The sequence below is a fragment of the Hirundo rustica genome, chromosome 5 (assembly GCF_015227805.2).
Source record: "Hirundo rustica isolate bHirRus1 chromosome 5, bHirRus1.pri.v3, whole genome shotgun sequence".
Classification (NCBI taxonomy): domain Eukaryota; kingdom Metazoa; phylum Chordata; class Aves; order Passeriformes; family Hirundinidae; genus Hirundo; species Hirundo rustica.
In genome coordinates, this window is record NC_053454.1 from 53827923 (window position 1) to 53847164 (window position 19242).

At 44.0% G+C, this 19242-nt stretch overlaps 1 protein-coding gene across 4 annotated transcripts in view; it reads right to left on the bottom strand.

The window, feature by feature from the left end:
- Nucleotides 1-364: 364 nt before the first annotated feature.
- LOC120752640 (probable E3 ubiquitin-protein ligase HERC3) overlaps nt 365-19242 on the bottom strand; it is a 44585-nt gene continuing 25707 nt past the window's right edge. Inside the window, exons 10-25 of one of the 4 annotated variants that reach the window (XM_040064018.2) lie at nt 18659-18783; nt 18058-18117; nt 16350-16461; nt 15626-15815; nt 14342-14505; nt 13731-13844; nt 12440-12463; nt 12263-12352; nt 10354-10524; nt 9577-9720; nt 8133-8299; nt 6963-7029; nt 5723-5805; nt 3452-3635; nt 2657-2759; nt 365-2220 (exon numbers count right to left, since the gene is read on the bottom strand). In XM_040064018.2, the coding sequence (XP_039919952.1) occupies nt 2012-2220; nt 2657-2759; nt 3452-3635; nt 5723-5805; nt 6963-7029; nt 8133-8299; nt 9577-9720; nt 10354-10524; nt 12263-12352; nt 12440-12463; nt 13731-13844; nt 14342-14505; nt 15626-15815; nt 16350-16461; nt 18058-18117; nt 18659-18783 (2007 nt within the window). In that variant the 3' untranslated portion in view covers nt 365-2011. Of the gene's footprint in view, nt 2221-2656; nt 2760-3451; nt 3636-5722; nt 5806-6962; nt 7030-8132; nt 8300-9576; nt 9721-10353; nt 10525-12262; nt 12353-12439; nt 12464-13204; nt 13354-13730; nt 13845-14341; nt 14506-15625; nt 15816-16349; nt 16462-18057; nt 18118-18658; nt 18784-19242 lie in introns of those variants that run through there. The other 3 variants (XM_040064019.2, XM_058420599.1, XR_009207832.1) reach the window with 3 other exon arrangements.

Here is a 19242-nt window from a genome sequence, read left to right on the forward strand (position 1 = left end):
TGTTACCTACAAAAATGCAACCCACTATATACAAAATGTAGACTATCTACACTAGATACAACAGTAGCTAGACCTTACACAGTAATAAAGGTCACACAGTAATGTGCACACGTAACATTGTATATAAAAGGATATGTGCATATTCCTGTGTCCACATATGATCCATCCACCTAAACATAAATAAATATGTGAAATGTATGTGTCTAACCACATATTCATTTATGGAATGATTGAGGACTGGTCTTGTGTCCAGGCTCTTCCGTGGAGGACTTCTCTTTGTCTGAGATGAGACAAGGGGAGAGGCAGTGCTGGTGCTTGGAGCAGCCTCTCCTTTGCTTCCCAACATGGAAAGGCAGCCACTCCATCAGAATTAAACATCAAATTTATTGCATAATACTGTACTATGTACACACACATCGAAAATAAACATTTGATATAACTGTATATTTGTCTTCAATGCTGCCTTAGAAAGAGGCTGGGGGGGCTCTCAATGTAGCCCACAGCTTGTCTTTAAAAAAACCAAAAAAAAAAACCCAAAAAAACAAACAAACAAAAAAAACCAAACCAAAGAAACAAAAACTCTTTTGTTATGAGGTGCAAAGTTCAATACTGTAAATTGAACATGGTGCATAAATACTATGTCCTAATAATAAGTCAGTGTCAGAACCATCCTAGTCTTAAAATGAGATTTACATCAAGATCTGAAAAATGGCAGGGGAGAAGAGACAAATCATTCAAACTTCACTTAATGGGGCAGTGAGACTGAGGAAGAGAGGGCAAAAGCTCTCCAATCATACAGGATACATTTAGGTAGTGATTTTTTTTCTACATTTTTAGTCTAATTCATACAGATTGTCCTTCAGACCCCCTGGCAAAATAGCTGCCAAGTGAGATGGCTGTTCTCAAACAGCAAAGTCAAGCAAGCCTAACTGCAAAGATCAAACCAATCTCCAAAAAGGGGGCTATCACTCAAATGGGGACCTTCTACTGCTTTCTTTGACCTGACCTGATGGGACTGGAGAGATTGTACACACTCCCACACTCACAGACCCCTGCACTCACACATCCACACACACAGCTCCTCTGGACAAAATGGCAGCAGTAAAAGCAGCCACCTCACCTTGTAATGGGGTAACAGGGCTTTTGGGATGGAAAAAGAGGGCTGCCCACCCCCCAGACTGCAGACTTGCCAGGACAGAAACACAACACAAGGGAGGCATTTAGAGAAACCTGCTATTATAGGTAGGGTTTGTCCCTCCACAAGCCTGAACACAAACCCCGCTCCAGAGTGATTCTGAGGCTTTGAGAAGCTTGAAAACATAATTCAAGACAAGTGAGGAAAAACAAGCCAACCTCTGTAAACTACCATATTTTCCATGAGACATCCTGGTGCAAAAAGACAGAACATCACCAATGCACTGCTCTGAGGTCACAAAAGACATCCCAGCCCAGTAACATCCACCGAGGATCGAAGGGTAGAGGAGGTATTTCCAATCAAAGCAAGCAAGAACCAGCTCGCATTTAAAAAGGGAGGAAAAAAGGGTGGGGGGAAATCACAGCTTTTCAAAGAGGAGATCGCTACTTCATCCTCAGCTTCCACTATACCCTAAATGCAAGGGACATCAAAATATTTCAGCTGAATTAAAAGAAGAGGTAAGAGCGTGTGTGTATGGAGGCAATAAAAGCAAACTACAAGGTATTGCCAGGAGGGCAGTGATGTCAAGTTGGAGGGGAAACAACAGAAATGTCCACTGAACTGGTTTTGTTCAGTAGACGAGAAAATTCAAAGCAAGAGCCTCTCCCTGCTGAAGCCCCACAAAATGCTGGCAGCATCAGGCTGAGACTGCATCATCTCTATTATTATTATTATTTATATTTACCGCCCCCCCCCCCCCCCCCCAAAAAAAAAAAAAAAAAAAAAAAGGGTTCAGATTTATTCCCTTACAAAAATAAAGCCCAAGCCCATCGTTCTCTCGCTCAGCACCCAAGAGTCAGTGCCGGCCCCGCGGGGTCAGGCCAGGCTGAAGCCCTCGTAGTGGTCAATGGCCTGCACGAGGCGGGCGCTGAGGATCTCCTTGCTGCTGTACTTGGGCAGGTCCAGCAGGTTGTAGCAGGTGTGAGCCACGGGCAGGTACTGCTCCCCGCTGGGCGTCGACTGGATGATGATGCGCAGGCTGGACATGCCGTAGATGGGAATGCGGTCGCTGCCCGTCAGGAACACTGCGAGAGGCACAGGGAAGGCTGGGCAGGTGGGACAGCAGAGAGACCCCCCACCAGGGCTGCAGCCACAGGCAAAGTTCAGCCCCATCTGCACTCCATGCAGGGCCTGGCTGGCTCCCAGGGGAGCTGCAGCACAGCGAGGCCAGTGCCAGGCACCAACACCGGCCTTTATCTTTCCGGCAGTCACAGAATATGAGTGGCTGAGGTTGGGGGGACCTCTGGAGGTCCTCAGGGCCAACCCCCTACTCAAGCAGGGCCACCTAGAGCCAGCTACCCAGGACAGAAGGAAGCAAACCACAATAGAGGGAAAGCCCAGCTCTGACTAGGAGATAGTTACACTGGATCACCCAACTTAATGCAATGAAGCTCTGCAGCCACTCCCACCCGAGCCTTTCAGTTCCAGGAGATGCTGCACCACTGCACCACAGATACTTACAGAGAAATTTCTTCTTCTTTTCCAAGGGAAATGCATGGAAGGTCTCCCAGAACATTCTCACAGTTGGGTGTGTGGCAGTGTAGTCTCCCTTATAGACAGCGCTCTATTAAAAACCAAAATGCCACATTTTCAAGTTGGCACTAGAAAACCAAGGCTAAGCAGAACCCAGACCTGATCTTTTCTATATCAGACATCAGATCAGTGCCTGACAGCTTTGAAAGGGAACACAGGATGGGTGATGGACGATGGCATGGCTCAAAGACCTGGCAAGGGCTCTCCTGGCAATGTGAGGAAGGCAGGCATTAGCCTTCTGCTTTTCAGCTAATTACACGTGTGGAGAGCAATTCTGGAGTGCCTGTTCACAGGCCGAACTCCTGAACAGGATCACACACTCTGCACTGTGAGTGACTGGCTGGTCTATGGATTTTGAGAGGATACCACCCTTTCTGGGTGTCCAGACTCCCCTTTGAACCCTTGTGCAGTGGAGTTTTACTATAGGTGAAGATCCTTTGTCTTCTCCCTACAGTCATAGTTTTCATCCCTAAAAAAAGCAGATAGAAGTCCTTCTCCCTGTCCTTCCTCATCGTGAATTTCCTCCCTGAGCTTTATCTGTAGCAGGCCAGCACAGTGAGAAACTTTTCACGTGAGTGACAGCAAGGTGGCCAAGGAGGCCAAAAACCAAAGAAAACGCATCGTGGCTTATCCCATCTCCCGACACAGACTAATGCCCACCTCATTCAACTGCACCATCCTGGCACTTGTGCAAAGAAATAAAAAGCACGAGCATGGCTTTACCTCCTCCAGTTCCTCCCAGTTGTAGTTACTGTTTCCAACTATCATGGCCCTGAGCTCTGTGGGCTGGAAAAGTTCCAGGACCTTCCCACCACAGACTTTCAGGAAGCCAGTAGAAAAGGCCGTGTACCATTCCTGGATGGAGACGTTGAAGATGTAATTTACGTAGGCTTCGACAAATTCTTCCCTAATGCATTGAGAGAAAGCAGGCAAAGGAAAGCACTTTTAATCATATGTCTAAGCAGCACTGCTGCCAAGTTCTCCTGCTTCTGCCTGTGAAGTGTTTTGCAACCACAAGTCTCCAGCAGGCTCAACCCACTGCCCTCCTCTCACCAAGTCACTGCAATGCGGACAGGGTGTTCAGCAGCAAGTGCTACCACGTGTCTGCTTATTCCCTGGCAGTGGTGCCATGGGAAGCCCCCCAGGTTCTCTATCACCAGTAAAGCTGAGGAGGTCACAGATGGAACAAATATTCTGGCCTTTTGGCAGAGGAATTCTCACCACATACACTATGCAAAAGCAGCGAGAGAAAGGTGAGGAAGTAAAGTGGAAATAAGAATAACAAAAATGAAAACCTGGAGTAAGAAATCATATACCAGTTATTTTCCAATGCATTTGTTTTACTGTCATTTTCCCCACAGTCACCTGAGCATTTGGGAAATTCAAGCTGATTAAGCACTTAACTGTTGCTTAATTCCTCTCTGGCTGTTATGGTCATGAACACAGCATCAAGAGCATTTTACAAACTCCAAAGGAGAAAGGGAAAACGCAGGCATTTCCTACTCTGCATTTGTCAGTTACAGCAATCCTGTGCATTCCCCAGTTCCCAATGAACTCTCCTCACATGGGAGGGGCAGTGCCACAGACATGCACACAGCAAGCTGTTCAGGCCATAGGGCCACAAATTGGTCCCTGGCCTCTAAATGCAGAGGTGGAGGAAGTCATTAAGCACTGTAAGGTAAATTGGCAGTCATGTCTAGACTTGGATTTAGAGGTTAGCTTGAGTTCAAAACTCCAGTCAGGATAAAGCAATTGAATTTTGGAACGTTAAGCTGGTCGAACTACACACTAGCCTTTCTCCTTAAGGATTTTCTTCCCTTGTTTCCTATCCTGACTTAATAAACAGTTCCAATAGTTAACCCTGGCGCTCTTCCCAAATGTTCTAGCAAAAATCTTTGTCCCCTGGTACTGGATGGCATACAGAAAAAAAAAAAAGGCAGTTTTTCTTTTGTATGTATATGCCCAACCTTAAAACCTAAAGGGTTCTATCCCTGGTATTTTTATCTTTCCTTCACTGTTGCAGGGGGAGATTAAACACTTCTCTACTTCACCTGACATCCATCTTCTCTTTGCAGGGAGACAGAATTACCCTGCTCCACCCCCATGTGGGTTTTGCAAGAAGGCAGCTCTTTAGCTGTGTAATTGCACCATTTTGGGCAGTAGTAAAGTAGGTAAGAAGTAACAGAGACAAAGCTTTTGCTATAGCAATGGCTTCAGACACATTCAAAGCCTTTTTAAATAATCGTATTAATAGGAAATTACTTCATCTCTAGCCTTGCCAGAAAGGTCTTCAGCAATCCTAATACAAGTCCCTAACCATGCTCCTGAGTAGTCACTGGATCACAATGTTTTGCCAGCAGAGAAAGAATGTGAACACTACTTCAAGCAATAAAGGCATTTGTAGAAATCCAATTACAAGATTATGGGAAGAAAATAGTTCAGCAGCTGGACAAAAAAAAAAAAAAAAGGGGGGGTGTGGAATGGTAGCTGCGCTAGTAATAACTCTGAGCTGTTCAGTCAAATGGAAAGGGATCCAAGTACAGCAGGTCCTTCTGGCTGTAATCAGGGATGGGAGTCAGGCCATGCTCAAAGGAAAGTTTCCGGCTTCAGAATCAGGAGTACAGACAAGTCTGCCAGGTCAGTTTGGTTGGTCACATACAGTTCCTCTCTGAGTCATCAGGGGTATTAACCTGGGCCAAAAATCATGTCTCTAATGTCTGCTTAAAATGAGAAAACTACAAAGGGTCTATACAGAGACCTTTCATAGGGAAGATGTCAATCCAAGTGCATGGTACGTTTTCCAAACATTGGCGGAAAGATGATGAAAACCTGATTTTTGTTCAAGTGCCACTAGTGCCCAGTAACCTTTGAGCAACTGGTCTTAAAATTTGTTTGCAGTGACTGCTAATTACCCCCCACATTTCCCTTCAGCCAGGGTTTCTGTGGCACATGACTTCACAAGCACGAGTCCATGCCCACAGGTGCCCCACTTGCCTGTTGTCCTTCTGCACCAGGATTTTATCTCCATCTTCAACCAGGTTCTTCTGCTCTGTCACACCATAGCTTTCCCTGCAGATCTGTACAAAACCAGGGAATTAATTTTATCAGAAGTATTTTCCAGGGTATATGGTACAGGAAAGATAGAATCCTCTTAGGCTCAGACAACTGAGAACTGGCATGTAAAGGGTGGGCCAGAGAAAATGGTATGTGCAGAATTTTCTGTTCTCTGCTCCAAGGACCCTGTGTGCTTCACCCCCCTCCATCACCTACCTTTACTGTAGGACTGCTATTAAGTTGAAATGTGAACTCAGAAAGGAATAAAAATTATTTCAGGTAAATTTCCTGGGGAAAAAAACCCCAAGAGATTGATAACTAAAAATCTTCTTTTACCTAAGTCCACGAGTTTTGGCAACAAAAAGGACTCCCATTTTTAACAGGAACTCAGTGGGTTAATTCATCCTCTCTCACTGGAAGAATAAATGACAGACATTTTCCTGCTTTTGCCAGCCTAGGAGGGCACCAGTACAAACCTGCACTCTCTACACTAACTGGTTACCTGAAAAAAATGCAAAACGGTCTATTTTCAAATTGTCATAGACAAAAGAGGCCCTTATGCACGAAAAATAATTTGGAGAAGAGTCTCTTTTGTTACTTTAAAGGTATTCTTTTTTTTACACAGCCTGCATTACCATCACTATGGCTTCATTGCCTCATCCCAAATTACAGCTGTCCTGCAGGAGACACAGTCAGATGAAGGTCTGACTCTCAGATGCAGGTCTGACTCACTCCAGACGTAAATTTGATCTAAGAGTGTTTATCTGCTCTCATTCATTCATGCAACAAGGAAATGGGCACCACTCTCCTTGCTCAGCAAGGTTCTTCAGTGTGGAACCACAGTTTTATGGTACCTTGTTTTTACCCCAGGGCAGGCCATGGACAGAGAGTCAAAAATTGATCCAGATCAAGATGAACCCCTCACTCACAACCTGTTAGAGCATCAGGTCTTTAAACAGTGACAACAAGGCTATTTTGAAAACCACTCAGATTAATCTACTTACTAGCTCAGTGTTTAGGACCACAAAAGAAGAAGGGAGCTGACAGCAAAGAACATTTTAACATAAGCATGGGCTATGTACTATAGACATTTGGAATGAGCCAGAATACACACAAAAATATAGATGGGCATCAACTGTACCACAGGAATCAGAGGGCTGATATGTCAAAAGTGACTTACTGTAAAATTCAAACAGAATGTCTCCTCCACATCTTCCCCGGGGTAATCTAAAAGTTGCTGGAGACTCCTAAATGACAAGTAGGGAAAGAAATGAAAAAAAGAATAAGCAGAGATTTTAAAAGCCATACCTTTAACAGGGAAAACAAATTCAGCAGAAGTAAACAGCATCATGCATCGGGGTAGTAGGATTGCAAGAGAGAGAATCTGAGTCTCCTGAAGCAGTAAGAAAGAAATACACCTCAAATAGAGATGCTTTGTTAGAAGTAGGATAAATGCCAGTCCACAGAAACTATCAATACAGTCTACGCCTACCTGGTTCATTGACCATCTTTAATGATTCCTGGCTTTGGAACAGAATTCCATTTCTAATTCTAAGGTTCTAATTCTGTATCATCACCACACAAAGGTCTGAGGGAGCGGAGGACGAGGCAGAGGTGGACTGTATCTGTATGCCAATCATATAGAAAATACTCTGCTAGCCCCCAAAATCCTGCTGCTCTCTTCCTGGCATTCTACCTCATTATTAATAAACACAGCTGTCACTTTGCATAGATAAATCAGATGGCAACTCAGAGAGAGAAACAGGACAAGCAGTCAGACAGTGGGATCTTGACTTCCCAGTGCCAGGGAGAACCAGTATCCCTATGCAATTAGGTAGAAAAGATTCAATACACCACTTGGAAAAAGCAATGCTCTCACTCCACTCAACTTCTTCCTGTCATGGGAGAAGGTCAGAGCTGCTCTGGTTGATGGAGGGGATGATTCACAGTGCTACACAGCTCCCTGCTTGCCAGTTTGAGCCTGGCTCGAGGGGAAAGGCTGAGGCTGGGATCTGGGATCACACACACAACCACACAGGGCAGGGACAGGCTTCCACTCCTGTTTCAAAGGGGGCTGTGGGAGGTGTCTTTTGGCTGTGTTGGTACCCAGTTCCTGGGGGTCAGGAGGGTGGGAGACTAAGCAGATGGATCCAATAGCCTGTGGGAGAGAAGTATTACACAAAATTCACCACCAGCTCCTATGTTTTGCTAGGACCACAGTCACCCAAATTAATCAGTCACTCAAAAGGATCAGGTGTTTTATTCATCAGCTTTTACCTAGTTTGGCACTTCCTGTTCTTAGCTGGGTGCTCTACCTTCCCAGAAAAGCTGCAAATTTTGATTTTCATACCTTCCTTCCGTAGGGGACAGCTCCTTCAAATCCTCTAGGCAGGGCTTCACGTTCAAGAGTTTTTTGTACAGAGCCAAGGGAAAGTGAAGGTCTACCACTGTGAAATTGTAGATTGCAAGACCACATATGATGCCAATCAAGTGAAACCAGTTGTGCTCTACAAAACACTGCAAAACCACACAGAGAAATCCTGATGAGACACACTGTCACTGATGCAATGCACAGTACCCTTTCCTCCACGCACTGAGAAGCCAGACCCTGCTTTTCCAATAGAGACAGAGCTCCCATCCGGTACCACTTTGGTTATAAATTTCTTGTTGGTGTGTGGCACGGAAATGAAGCTTCAAAAACCACGCTCTATTACTTTTGTAAGCCATGACTGCTGTGGAAACAGCAGCTTTCCACTTTACCTGCCTTTTATTTCCTTTTTAAATTCCTCTGCGTTTAGACACTAACAGTGCTTCAGTGTTTACGGTCTCTGTACTGCAAGAAAATGTGTTAACAATCCTCTCCCTATTACCCATGCTATTTTCTATTAAAAGCTTTTGCATCAGCACGGCTCCACCCAGGCAGATACACCAGCAGAGGTGCTAGCACAGGCATCCTTTTCTTCACACACTGACTCTCACGCTGCTGTGTCAGTCACAGACTGGCTGCCCACGTTTGTTAAACGTTCCAAATACAGTTCCGTGCTTACACTGTCATCACTCCTGGTGCCAAAAGACTTGTTTTATAGCACTACATTAGAAGTGAATGCTCTGTAATACCCTTTACAAGTTACAAAATGTACCAGGACACTTCCTTCCTTGTAATCCTCCCAGCAGGACAGCCACACCTTAAGGGAAGACTGGCAATGTCATTTCCCACCTTGCTACCTGTGAAGGTGAAGAAAAGGACAAAAACCACCATCTCCAGCCATCTGATCTTGCTGATCTTGCACACCACACTCTTCCAAAACCAACAACCTTCCACTACAAGGTTTCTTGCTGTTTAAGAGCTTCCTCACATAAAGCATTAACAGCTTTAGATCCTGAAGGCGATAGTGATGCATGACTAAGTGGATTGGCTGCAATTACGTGAACACCAAGGGAGGCACAGAACTCTAATGCCATTACCACCTAAACCTCTCATTCTGTAAAACAGCACATGACCATCACATTCATGGTAAGAGTTCTATTACCTGTCACCTGACCCTTAATATAAGTTTTATTATGGGATAAGAATAAAGAGAGAGAGCCAACTCTTTAATAGGCACAACCATCACCATTCTACTAAGGTTAATGGACCTACTCACACTAACTGAAAATAGAGTTCACATTGTATCATGAGGAGAAAATGAGAGGAAGAACATTTCTTTCCCATAGTCTGCCACTAACTTCCTTGTTAAATGCATTTAAATGCAGCATATTATTCCAGCCTGCACGTATAGAGGGCAAGGGCTTACCGTGTCTGAAAACCACAGCAGGTTTGACTCTGGGTAGTAAGTGAACATGCCATAGATAGGGTTGAGCAGTTCTTTTAACAACAGGAGGAAAAATTCCTTTGTCACTCCTCCAGCATCAACAGCCTCCTCGCCATCAAAGATGACCTGTAGAAAAAGCAGGTCAGTGACAGAGCAGGTCAGAGCTGAGACTGAGTGAAAGAGATCCTCTCTCTAATGGAGAGCCATGCCAAGCAATTTGTCCAACATGCCCAAACCCATAGCAACCCACAAGCTCAGTTTCAATGCTCTGCCTACAGGGACAGAAAAGGAACAGGGGTGGCAAATCAGGTATTTTGAGAACATTGAAATCCTTATGCAAATCATAAATAACCACCTGTCACTCTAACAAACAAAGCAGCAGCATGACAGCAGCTACTGAAGATTGTGGCAATCTCTCAGAGATAAAACACATCCTAGTGTTAACAGCCTGCTCCTGCAGAAGGGCAAAACAGAGATTGCCTAACATCACCAAATGCTTCCTCCCCTGGCCCTTGTACACTCAACATGCCAGGAGAAGAGAGCAAACCCTGTGCTTGCCTTCTTGCAAACTATCCACTACCAAAGCCCTCCGGGAGTGAGAAAAAAGACTCAACCCTTGCACTGACTAGACCAAACGTTCCTGTGCACAACACCTATGGAGGAGTCACTGCACACTGGTGAAGAGGAAATGTGAATGGCTGAAAGGCTGCAGAAATGTTTGCTAAACGAGAGGGTGCTAAAGATACAAGGGAAACATACTTTGAGAGGTTTCTTCAAATCAATGTCTGAATGGATGCTCAACTCCCTTAAGGCATCACCAACTAAGTTACTCCTGCGAACGTGAAGTACCAGGAAAGGGCTTCTGGCCAGCAGAGGCTCCAGGGTAAGAAGCATGAAGACATTCTGCAAATTTGCACCATTTATTGCAACCTGTAAATAAGAGAGAGGTGAAAAGCAGCCACAGCTCTGCTTCTTTCTTCCTATCAAAGGAAAACAGGTAACAATTACATGCCTGGTGTTCCTTTCTGCCTTTTTGGTTTCTCCAGGGTTCCAGAATCCCACGCTCCCTCTGTACTGTGTGTGTGTCTGTATGCCCTGTTCCCCCATTCCCCACACCAACACTTTTAGTCCACTGATCAATTCACCACCTTTGAGCAAGAGATCAAATTCCTGCACTTTTTTTTTTTTTCCACATTAGGCAGGTTGGTGGGGAGAAGAAGCTTTATTCATGCTCTTACTGAGTCAAGAAACTCAGTGTGAACACACTCAGGTAAGAGTGAGTCCAGAAGGGAAAATAGTGCTACAAATACACCAAGCAAGGAGCCAGCTGACAAATGCATTTGGGAAGACACCAGGGATCCTATCACATACAATTCAAAGCCCTCATCCACATGGATTTTCTGGAGTTGGACAAGGCACAAAGTCCAGTCTAAGCTGTGGCTGCATTTAGGCTATTTCTTCTCACGTGTTGTCCACAGCAAATGGCAAATTCACACTTAAAAAATCAGTTTAAAAGTCAGTTAAACCTGAGACAGAAATTCACCACAGACCAGGCTTCCTCTGTCCCAGCTCTCAAAGAATTACTCGTTTCTCTGGCATCTAAGTAGTTGTCCTGCTAAAGATCCTGTCTCTCAGGACAATAAAACCTGTGACAGTTGCTGTTCTGCCAAGGTAAGGTCAGTATCTCCTCTCAGTAGTGCACTGCTGGCAAACTGGGCAGCTGAGAACATGCAAGAGGCTGACAAAATGAGAGCAGCAGCAGGTGACTGCAGCATCTGAGGACAGGCCAAGTCTCTTCTGCCTTGCTGCAGGCTGTGTGCTCAAGCAGCCCCAGAAAAGCCAGGAGATGGGTATTACATGGAACTAGCACCACAAGTGACTGTGATGACAGTTTTCCACCCTGAAGGAACCAAGGACCTCAGCAAATTCATTTTGCAGAGGATGGGACTAGTCCCAGACCCAGCTGCACTGGATGAGGGGTCAGTGCCCAACGCTTTGCCTGTCTCAGGAGGCACCTGTGTGAGCAGTGCCTGGCACTGGGACATCTACACTGGCACAGAGGCCAGCTGTCCTTGTCACAGCCTGGCTGAGCTGGCTTGGCTGCCACCTAGAGGGTGCTGGAGCTGGACACCTGCTGTCAGCACACTCCTGGAGGGCCCCAGGGCTCTGCCCCTCACTGCAACTGGGTGGGTGGGCTGCTGGCTACAGCTGCTGCCTGCAGCCACAAACAGCAGCAGGGGCTGCTCTACAACACTCACCTCATTATTAGATGGAACAACCACTCCTGCAGCAGGCAGAGATTTTGAAACAAGTGTCCACTTACCTGAACGTTTGTTTACTTATCCAGTCTTATAGCTCCTCACTTACTCCTTGTCCTTGGATTATTATAAATACGTTAACTACTCCTTCCCTATACAGTTTAAATTTCCACATGCACATCTGGCAGTTCTGATGTTGCTAGACAAACATTTAGAAGGGAAAGACACCAAGCACTGCCTCTGCAGTATCCAGGGCAAAGAGGTCCTCCAGCTACACTGCTCTCCTGTATCACGGAAACAATAAAGTGTTGCACACACCGGGTCCCAGTTAACACCTTTCCATGCAGGCACCATTGCAAAAGGCAGAGAAAAAAAAAAATGTCAGGAAAATTGGAAGAGAGAATGATTACCTGCATCTGTAATTCTGCATCTGTCTGTAACATCTTGGTTTTAGCTTGAGCATCGAAGATGAAAGGGTAAGAGCAGAGAGTCACAGTGTCCTGCAAGAAAGGCAGGCAAGATTTGTTCCTATCCACAGCTTCCAGAGCACTTCTCTAAATAAGAGTCTTGAGAAACAATTTTCTTACCTGCATGATGGATGGCCTTACTTTCTGTGAAAGAAAAAGAGAAGTATGAAAATCTTTTATTCTTTCAATTTTGTGTCTTGTGGGTTTTTTGGATGGACTAGTCCAAAGGTGACCCAAAGTAAATTTTTCTCCTTTGTGACAAACTACCCATTTTTCTTCCTCTTAAAGAAAAACATGGGAACTTCATTCTCAAGAAAATGCACAAGTCTAATTCAAAACATGAACATCAAACATTACTAAGAGGACTGACAGGCATAGAATCCTGTGTTAGTCTGCCATGGGTGAAACTTGCTCTCGTGAAGAGTAAGAGAGGCAGAGACCATATGAAACAACAGGAGAGACCATAAGGCCACTACATGATGATACAAGAACACCCCTGCAATGCAAATTACTTGTAATTAGCCACATTGACACATTTTCAACTATCCCTTACATAAATTTAAGTCAGTACTTTATTGTTCTGCTCACTCAAGGTAAGCACACAGCACACTATTTAAATGATGGAAAGCAGAGAATGGGGACACAGCACACATAACACTTACAAAGCCCATGAAAACACAGAGAAGTTATTGCTACAGTCAGGTTTTACTCTTGCAGCATCCATTGGCAGATGTTTTTTGGTGTTTTTTTACACTTGGGATTCCTTTCCTTGCTATAATTAAATAATCTCACTGGGTTCCCACACAGCACATTCCAGCCCTCAGTTCAGTTATCTCCTTTCTTACAGATGGGAAAGTGAGACATAAAAGAGGTGAAGGGTCTTACCCAAGGTCACCCAGCAGGTTACTGGAAGAGCCAGGAATAGAACCCACATCTCTTGAGGCTTGGTTCAGTCCCCTAGCCAGAACGCCACACTGCCTCCTCTTACAGAGCAACATTTTAACATCACTGGCTACATTATTCACAATACCTGCCTAAACAGCAGAAGTAAAGGGCAAAAATTATAATTTTAGAATACAGGACTTGGCTCCTGAGGTGTTGATTACATTAAAAGGATCCAGTGACTGAGTGACTGAATTAATCCCTTTGTGCAAAGACTGAATGAAATTCACATGGATAATCACAGAGACTGTTGCAAGATTTGGTTCAATATTGTTCGCTCCGCCTCTTTCGACGGCCTTTTACAGTCAATTTTGTAAAGCCACCGAGCACTCAGATCTGAGATATTTAACATATAGAAGCTCCTATGCTAAATACATTATGCTCTCATTAAGGATATTGGAAATACAGATCTACAGCCAGAGACACAAACGTGGACAGCTATTTCATGACTATACATAAAACCCCTTACCATTCCAGCCTGGTGCAAAAACCACATGAGATAATCCTCCTGAATGTCCACCAAGCTGGAAATCTCAGGGATATAAAACTTATCATATTCCACGTGTTTAACCTTCTGATTCACCTAGTGAAGAGAACAGATGGAAACAGTCAAAATATTTTAACATATTTCCCACATTTTTCAGGTTTGCTTTCATAAATTCATTTATAGCAATTTGCAACGAAAGTTTCCCAGAAAGTTTTGCAAACAATACACAATCTCTTTTATTTTGGTACAAACCAAGAAGAATCAAATAAACCTCTTTCTAACTTATTTTAGTTCCCTCTCCTCCTCACCCCGACCACGCAGCACCAACACCGTGAGAGCAGAGACCGTCAAGGGATGGGTGCTTGTGATGCCACAGCACATGGCCCAGCAGCAGCCTTCTTCAGGGTAACTTTATTTCCAGTCTTTGAGACAGGACTAAACAATCTTCACGAACCTTGGACTTAGGAAAGCCACTAACACCTTTCCCACGTTGTGGCTTGATGGACAGTGACATAGCTCACGACCGGCAAAGGGCAGACAGACAAGACTGAATCGTCTTGAGCCAACACACGCCCACCAGGCTTTCCTCTCACCTTGTGGAGTTTCTCTAGAAGCCTGAGAGCAGCTGTTATGTAGCTGCTGAACAGGACTGGGATCAGCAGCGTCTTCCTTCCACTGAGGAGGTAAACCACTGCACCTTTATAGAGGTCCACAAGCCTGAGGAAGTATCTTGGGCACACCTGAGACCACCAATTATCTGGAAAGCAGAGGACATCAATATAAACCTTAATCAAAAGCCAGAGTATCCCCTAAATAAGGGGTTACAACAGAAAAAAAGGGGACTACACCTGAAGGCTCTTTCAAAACACTATCCTGCCCTAGCTGTAGCAACAGGAAAGTGAGGCAGAGTCATCTAAATACCAGAAACTGAAAAAGCTCCTCCCTTTCCATTCTCATCCAGCCACACCAGTCATTACCCAGCCCAAACCCTGATCAAGAGCCTGAATTTGAAGTTTTTCAGTCCTCAATTCCAGACACTGTTTCAAGTACCTGGCATTCAGGATACCATGATCTTGTGGGCAAACAGCCGTCTCCCAGGAGTGACAAGGAAAGAGCTGCCTGGGCAATTCTCTGTTACACCACATACTTTTCTAGCAGGTGCCAGAGTGTTTCTCCTGGCACATCTGCACTAAAGGATTTATCCTCCTTCTTTAGAGAGGCTGATTTCTTTCTTGCCAAGGACAAGACCCTTCCTTTCCCCTGAAGGGACTCTATTAGCTTCCTTCCTAGAACTGATCACCTGCGAAGCAAAAGCTGGAGCCAAGGATTCTTTTGGAGGTCTGGATGCATCACATAGTATTTTACATGATATCATCAGGTTCAGTACCAGACAGCCTTAAGAAACAGAGTAAGATGACAAGAACAGTAGTAGCTTAACAAATGTAACTAACAATCATTAAGCAGCATATGTTCTATTCAGTTTAAAATAAGCTCAGAGGAAAACATATTAGAAATTGAAAGACTCTGAAGTGGGAGAAGCGTTTAAGTGTTCAGCTTAGTCACAGACCAACGGGTTTGTCTGCATCTTGTAGAGGACAAAATACTTTAATATTATATTTAGTATTCTTTTTTTTTTTTTACCTTATACAGAAAAGATACTCTAAAGTGATCAATAGCTGATCACATTTAAGAGAATAGGATCATTTAATCTTCATGATACACAAAAATCTGTTTCTGTAGAGGAATGCACATTTATCTGGAACTGAGTCTGGAATGTGGGCAAACTAGATAAGGTAAATTAGATTAACCTCCCTTGTAAATGTTCTTTGAAATGATATTTCACTTCTGAATTAAAACAATTCTTGAACAACACTTGCCAAGCACTTTGCTGGGGTTGGTATCCAGGCGCAAAATAGCCATTGCCAGAGGAAGTGTCAGAGAGATGTAATACTTGGAGTCTTGGAATGGTGGGAATTCTGGAAGAATCAGATAGATCCTCATTGCCTCAACATCTGGTGGAGAGCTGGACAGCTGAGGAATCAAAAAGCTTTCAAAGCTCTTCAGTATCTAGAGAGAAAACAAAAGAAAAAAGACAACTTATCCTGAGTGATGGAGTACCTACAATGTAGATGATGTCTAAGGGCTGATGAAATGGCAAACCCCTGTTTTAAAAGTCAAACCCAGAGTGAAAAAACCCAAAGGTACAAATACTATAGCTAAAAGTGAGAAGGGGAACATTTATGCTTTTATCCCACAGCTCTGCACTTGTGAAAGAAATTCTCTGAGTTAGAATAAATTATACAACCATGAAGTACTCAAGTCGTGACAGACTCATGATTACAAATATAACATACACAGAGTTTATTTCAGCAGACATTCAAGTATTAAATGCGATGAGATAAAACTTGTTTTTAAATAAAAGCCCCTGAGACACATTCTGAGGAGGTCAAAATTAGCCCAGGCCAAAGAAGTACCAGTAAGTGTCTGGCTTTTAGATATGCAATGAAACCTTTGCCCAGCAATGCTGCTGGTACTTGCATGTTAGAGAGGGATAAAGCTCTAATTTTCCTTCTGAATATCCAAATCTCAAAAGTGCAATACCTGCTCTAGGAGAATGGAGTGCTGAGAGTTCATCAGCTTCTCAAACAGCACTCTCGTGGAGTTCAGATCAATCCCTGGGATCTTCGGACTGGTTTTAAAATGTTCATCAATTCTTTAAAAAAGAAATCACAGACAGGCATAAGTTAGAGACCCCAATACCTGTGTACTGGCATGGCCTGAGAGCCAGCAACAGAGAAGTGACCACTAGGGAATTCATAAGACTAAGAACAAAGACTCTCCCTTCCAAATTCCTCCTTGGGTAGGGCTGGGATTCTTGCAGAGAAACACTTCATCAAATCTCTGGTGTCCCCAGGACTCCTTCAGTCACTGAAGAGCGCTGTTATTAGACACTCTGGAGGGGAAGGCAGCTATTAAAGACAGGATGCATTTGTCAGTTTGTTGGTGGGACTGTAACAACACGAGGAGCTAAAGATGCCTGCAGCGGTAGAATGGCTGTTCCCACAACAGCATGGGCTCCAGGCTGGAAACAGCTGCCCAGAGACACGCCGTGGTACAGAGGACATCAGGCTGTGCTCTGCAAAGGCAGAGTGTGCTCAGGCACACAGCCATGGAAAAGCTGCTCCCCCATCTAACCCTGTAATGCAAACAGGCATACGTGGCCTTAAGATACAGGAAGGATGCACTGGGGTATTTCTGTCAAGTGCACCTTGACATAAGACTTCATGTATAAAGGTATATAGCTAAATACAGCCTCATTTAAGGCTTCAGAATTTATCACTCATTTGGTCAAATATTTTCTGTAGAAGTTAAGTCCTGCACTAGCCAAGACACCACTGGAGTGAAAGAACAACTGTATTTGGCTGATGAAACCATAAACTCGACTCATTTCCACACTCAAAGGAGACGTGAGACTATTTAAAGTGACTCAACAACTTGGATACCTCAACAAGGGTTTTAAACCAACATGACAGAACTCTCCTGATGCAATAACATGTCACAACACTAGAGAAGAAACCACTGGACACGCAGAAAAACACCAGCATAATTAGCAAACTATCTTCTTTTTCAAGAATGCTCTTGGAATGTATTACGCAAAGATTACTCAGAGTAAGATTTTCTTCACCTAGTTACAGGTCATTTACTCATCACATCACCAGAGAAATTTCTCCTCCTCCTCCTCATCTTATGCTGCTACCTCCTCAACATTTACAGACACAGCCAACACAAGCCTTCCCAACCCACAGCCTTTGACTCAGCTATGTGTCTTACAACCTTGTCACCACCTATCGCGGGTTACAGCCATGTGAGATTCCTCCTTTTGTAAGCAGGAGCACAAATTTTCCACGTGTAATGTCACCTAAAAGGAAGGCACTTCCACGTTGCCCTGATGTATTTTCAAGAGCAGCCTGTGTGGAAGGATACTTTCACATGCATCAGCTAGCTCAGCTGGGTAAGAGACAATTCAGATACCTGGCACCCCTAATTTCCCTTAATGTCCTATCCCTCTCTTTAAAGATTTTGGTATCTCTTTCATTGTGGCAACTCCAAGAAATCTGTGCCACTTACAGTACTCCTAGACCATTTGCCTTCCTTATCCAGGTCCAACCACACACCCCTTTAGGGGACATCCTCTGCCCTCATCTCCTGCCTGATCAAAAAAATCAAATCCCACTGCAGAAGTGAGTGAAGCAAAGGGATTCCAGTCTGCACCAAGGGAAAGCCAGACATCTGGCAATTTGGCACTTACTTCTTCTCCAAGAAGCTTCCATTCCAGCAGGCAGCTGAGGACAGTATCTGAACAACATTACTGTTTGCAGCAGGAAGACAAAAGAAAACAGAGATACAGGTTACGAATGGATGCCTCAGTACATCTCTTCATCTCTCTTCCCTTCTTTTTATGGGAAACAACGTCAGGATAACCCCATTAGAGGCACAGAGGGCAAGACTTCATTCAGGATCATGTAAGATCCCTCTTTGAAAGGAGGAATTAGTGCTTCCTTTACACCTATTCTGTCCTTCTCATGGCAGGCACACTGGGGAAAGAACTTCATCAGTCTGCTCACAAGCTCTTGCTGCTTTTCATGGATTTTAAGCACACAGTGCAGGATAACTTTAAAATGAAGTTCCCACCCACCATCTACAATGCTGAGGCAGCCTCAAATTCCTCTGATTTTTCTCAGAAGCTCTCACCTGGCAGCCTTGTGACTGGCAACTCCTCCCCTTGGAAACCACCAAGAACCACACTTGAAAAGGCTACTAAATTTCAAGTGAAAGCATGGCACGGAAGCCAACAAAATTATTTCAACAGAACTTTCAACAAAAGGCTTGTCCAGTGCCACAATACCTACTTGACAGAATTAGAACTGTTCTTTTCTAAAAGCTTTTGCCTCCAGACATCTATAGTTTCATCATTTATTAAACAGGTGTAACGTGTTTCATTTATGGTCCGGAAATCATCAGCAGGCAAGGAATTCTGTGAGAAGATACAGATTTCAGCAAAGACAAGGCTTGTAAGACAATTCCTTCCTATCCATAATCTCTGTTTTAATAAATAACTGATAGCTTCCTTAGTGTGGCCTCTGAAAAGGTTTGGTTAGAAGTTTTGTGGCACTACTAAGAAGTCCAAAAGGAAGGGTATGAAAAAGTTTGAGGAAAAAAAAAAGATCCTCAAATACATTTTAAAAAGAGGAAAAAAAATGAAAAATATAATTTCCTAGATGTACCAAAGCCCTCTTAAATACGGTCATATATATATAACTACAGGCTTAGTACAGTTATTTTTAGACCTGTTTCCATGCCTCCAAAGTTTACCCCAAACACTTCTTGAAAGAAAAAAAGACAGAAGTGGGAAAACCAATTCAGCATTCAGCCCTCCATCCAGCACTGCTTGACAAAATCCTATTGCAGGTGGCTGATGGCTCTACTACACATC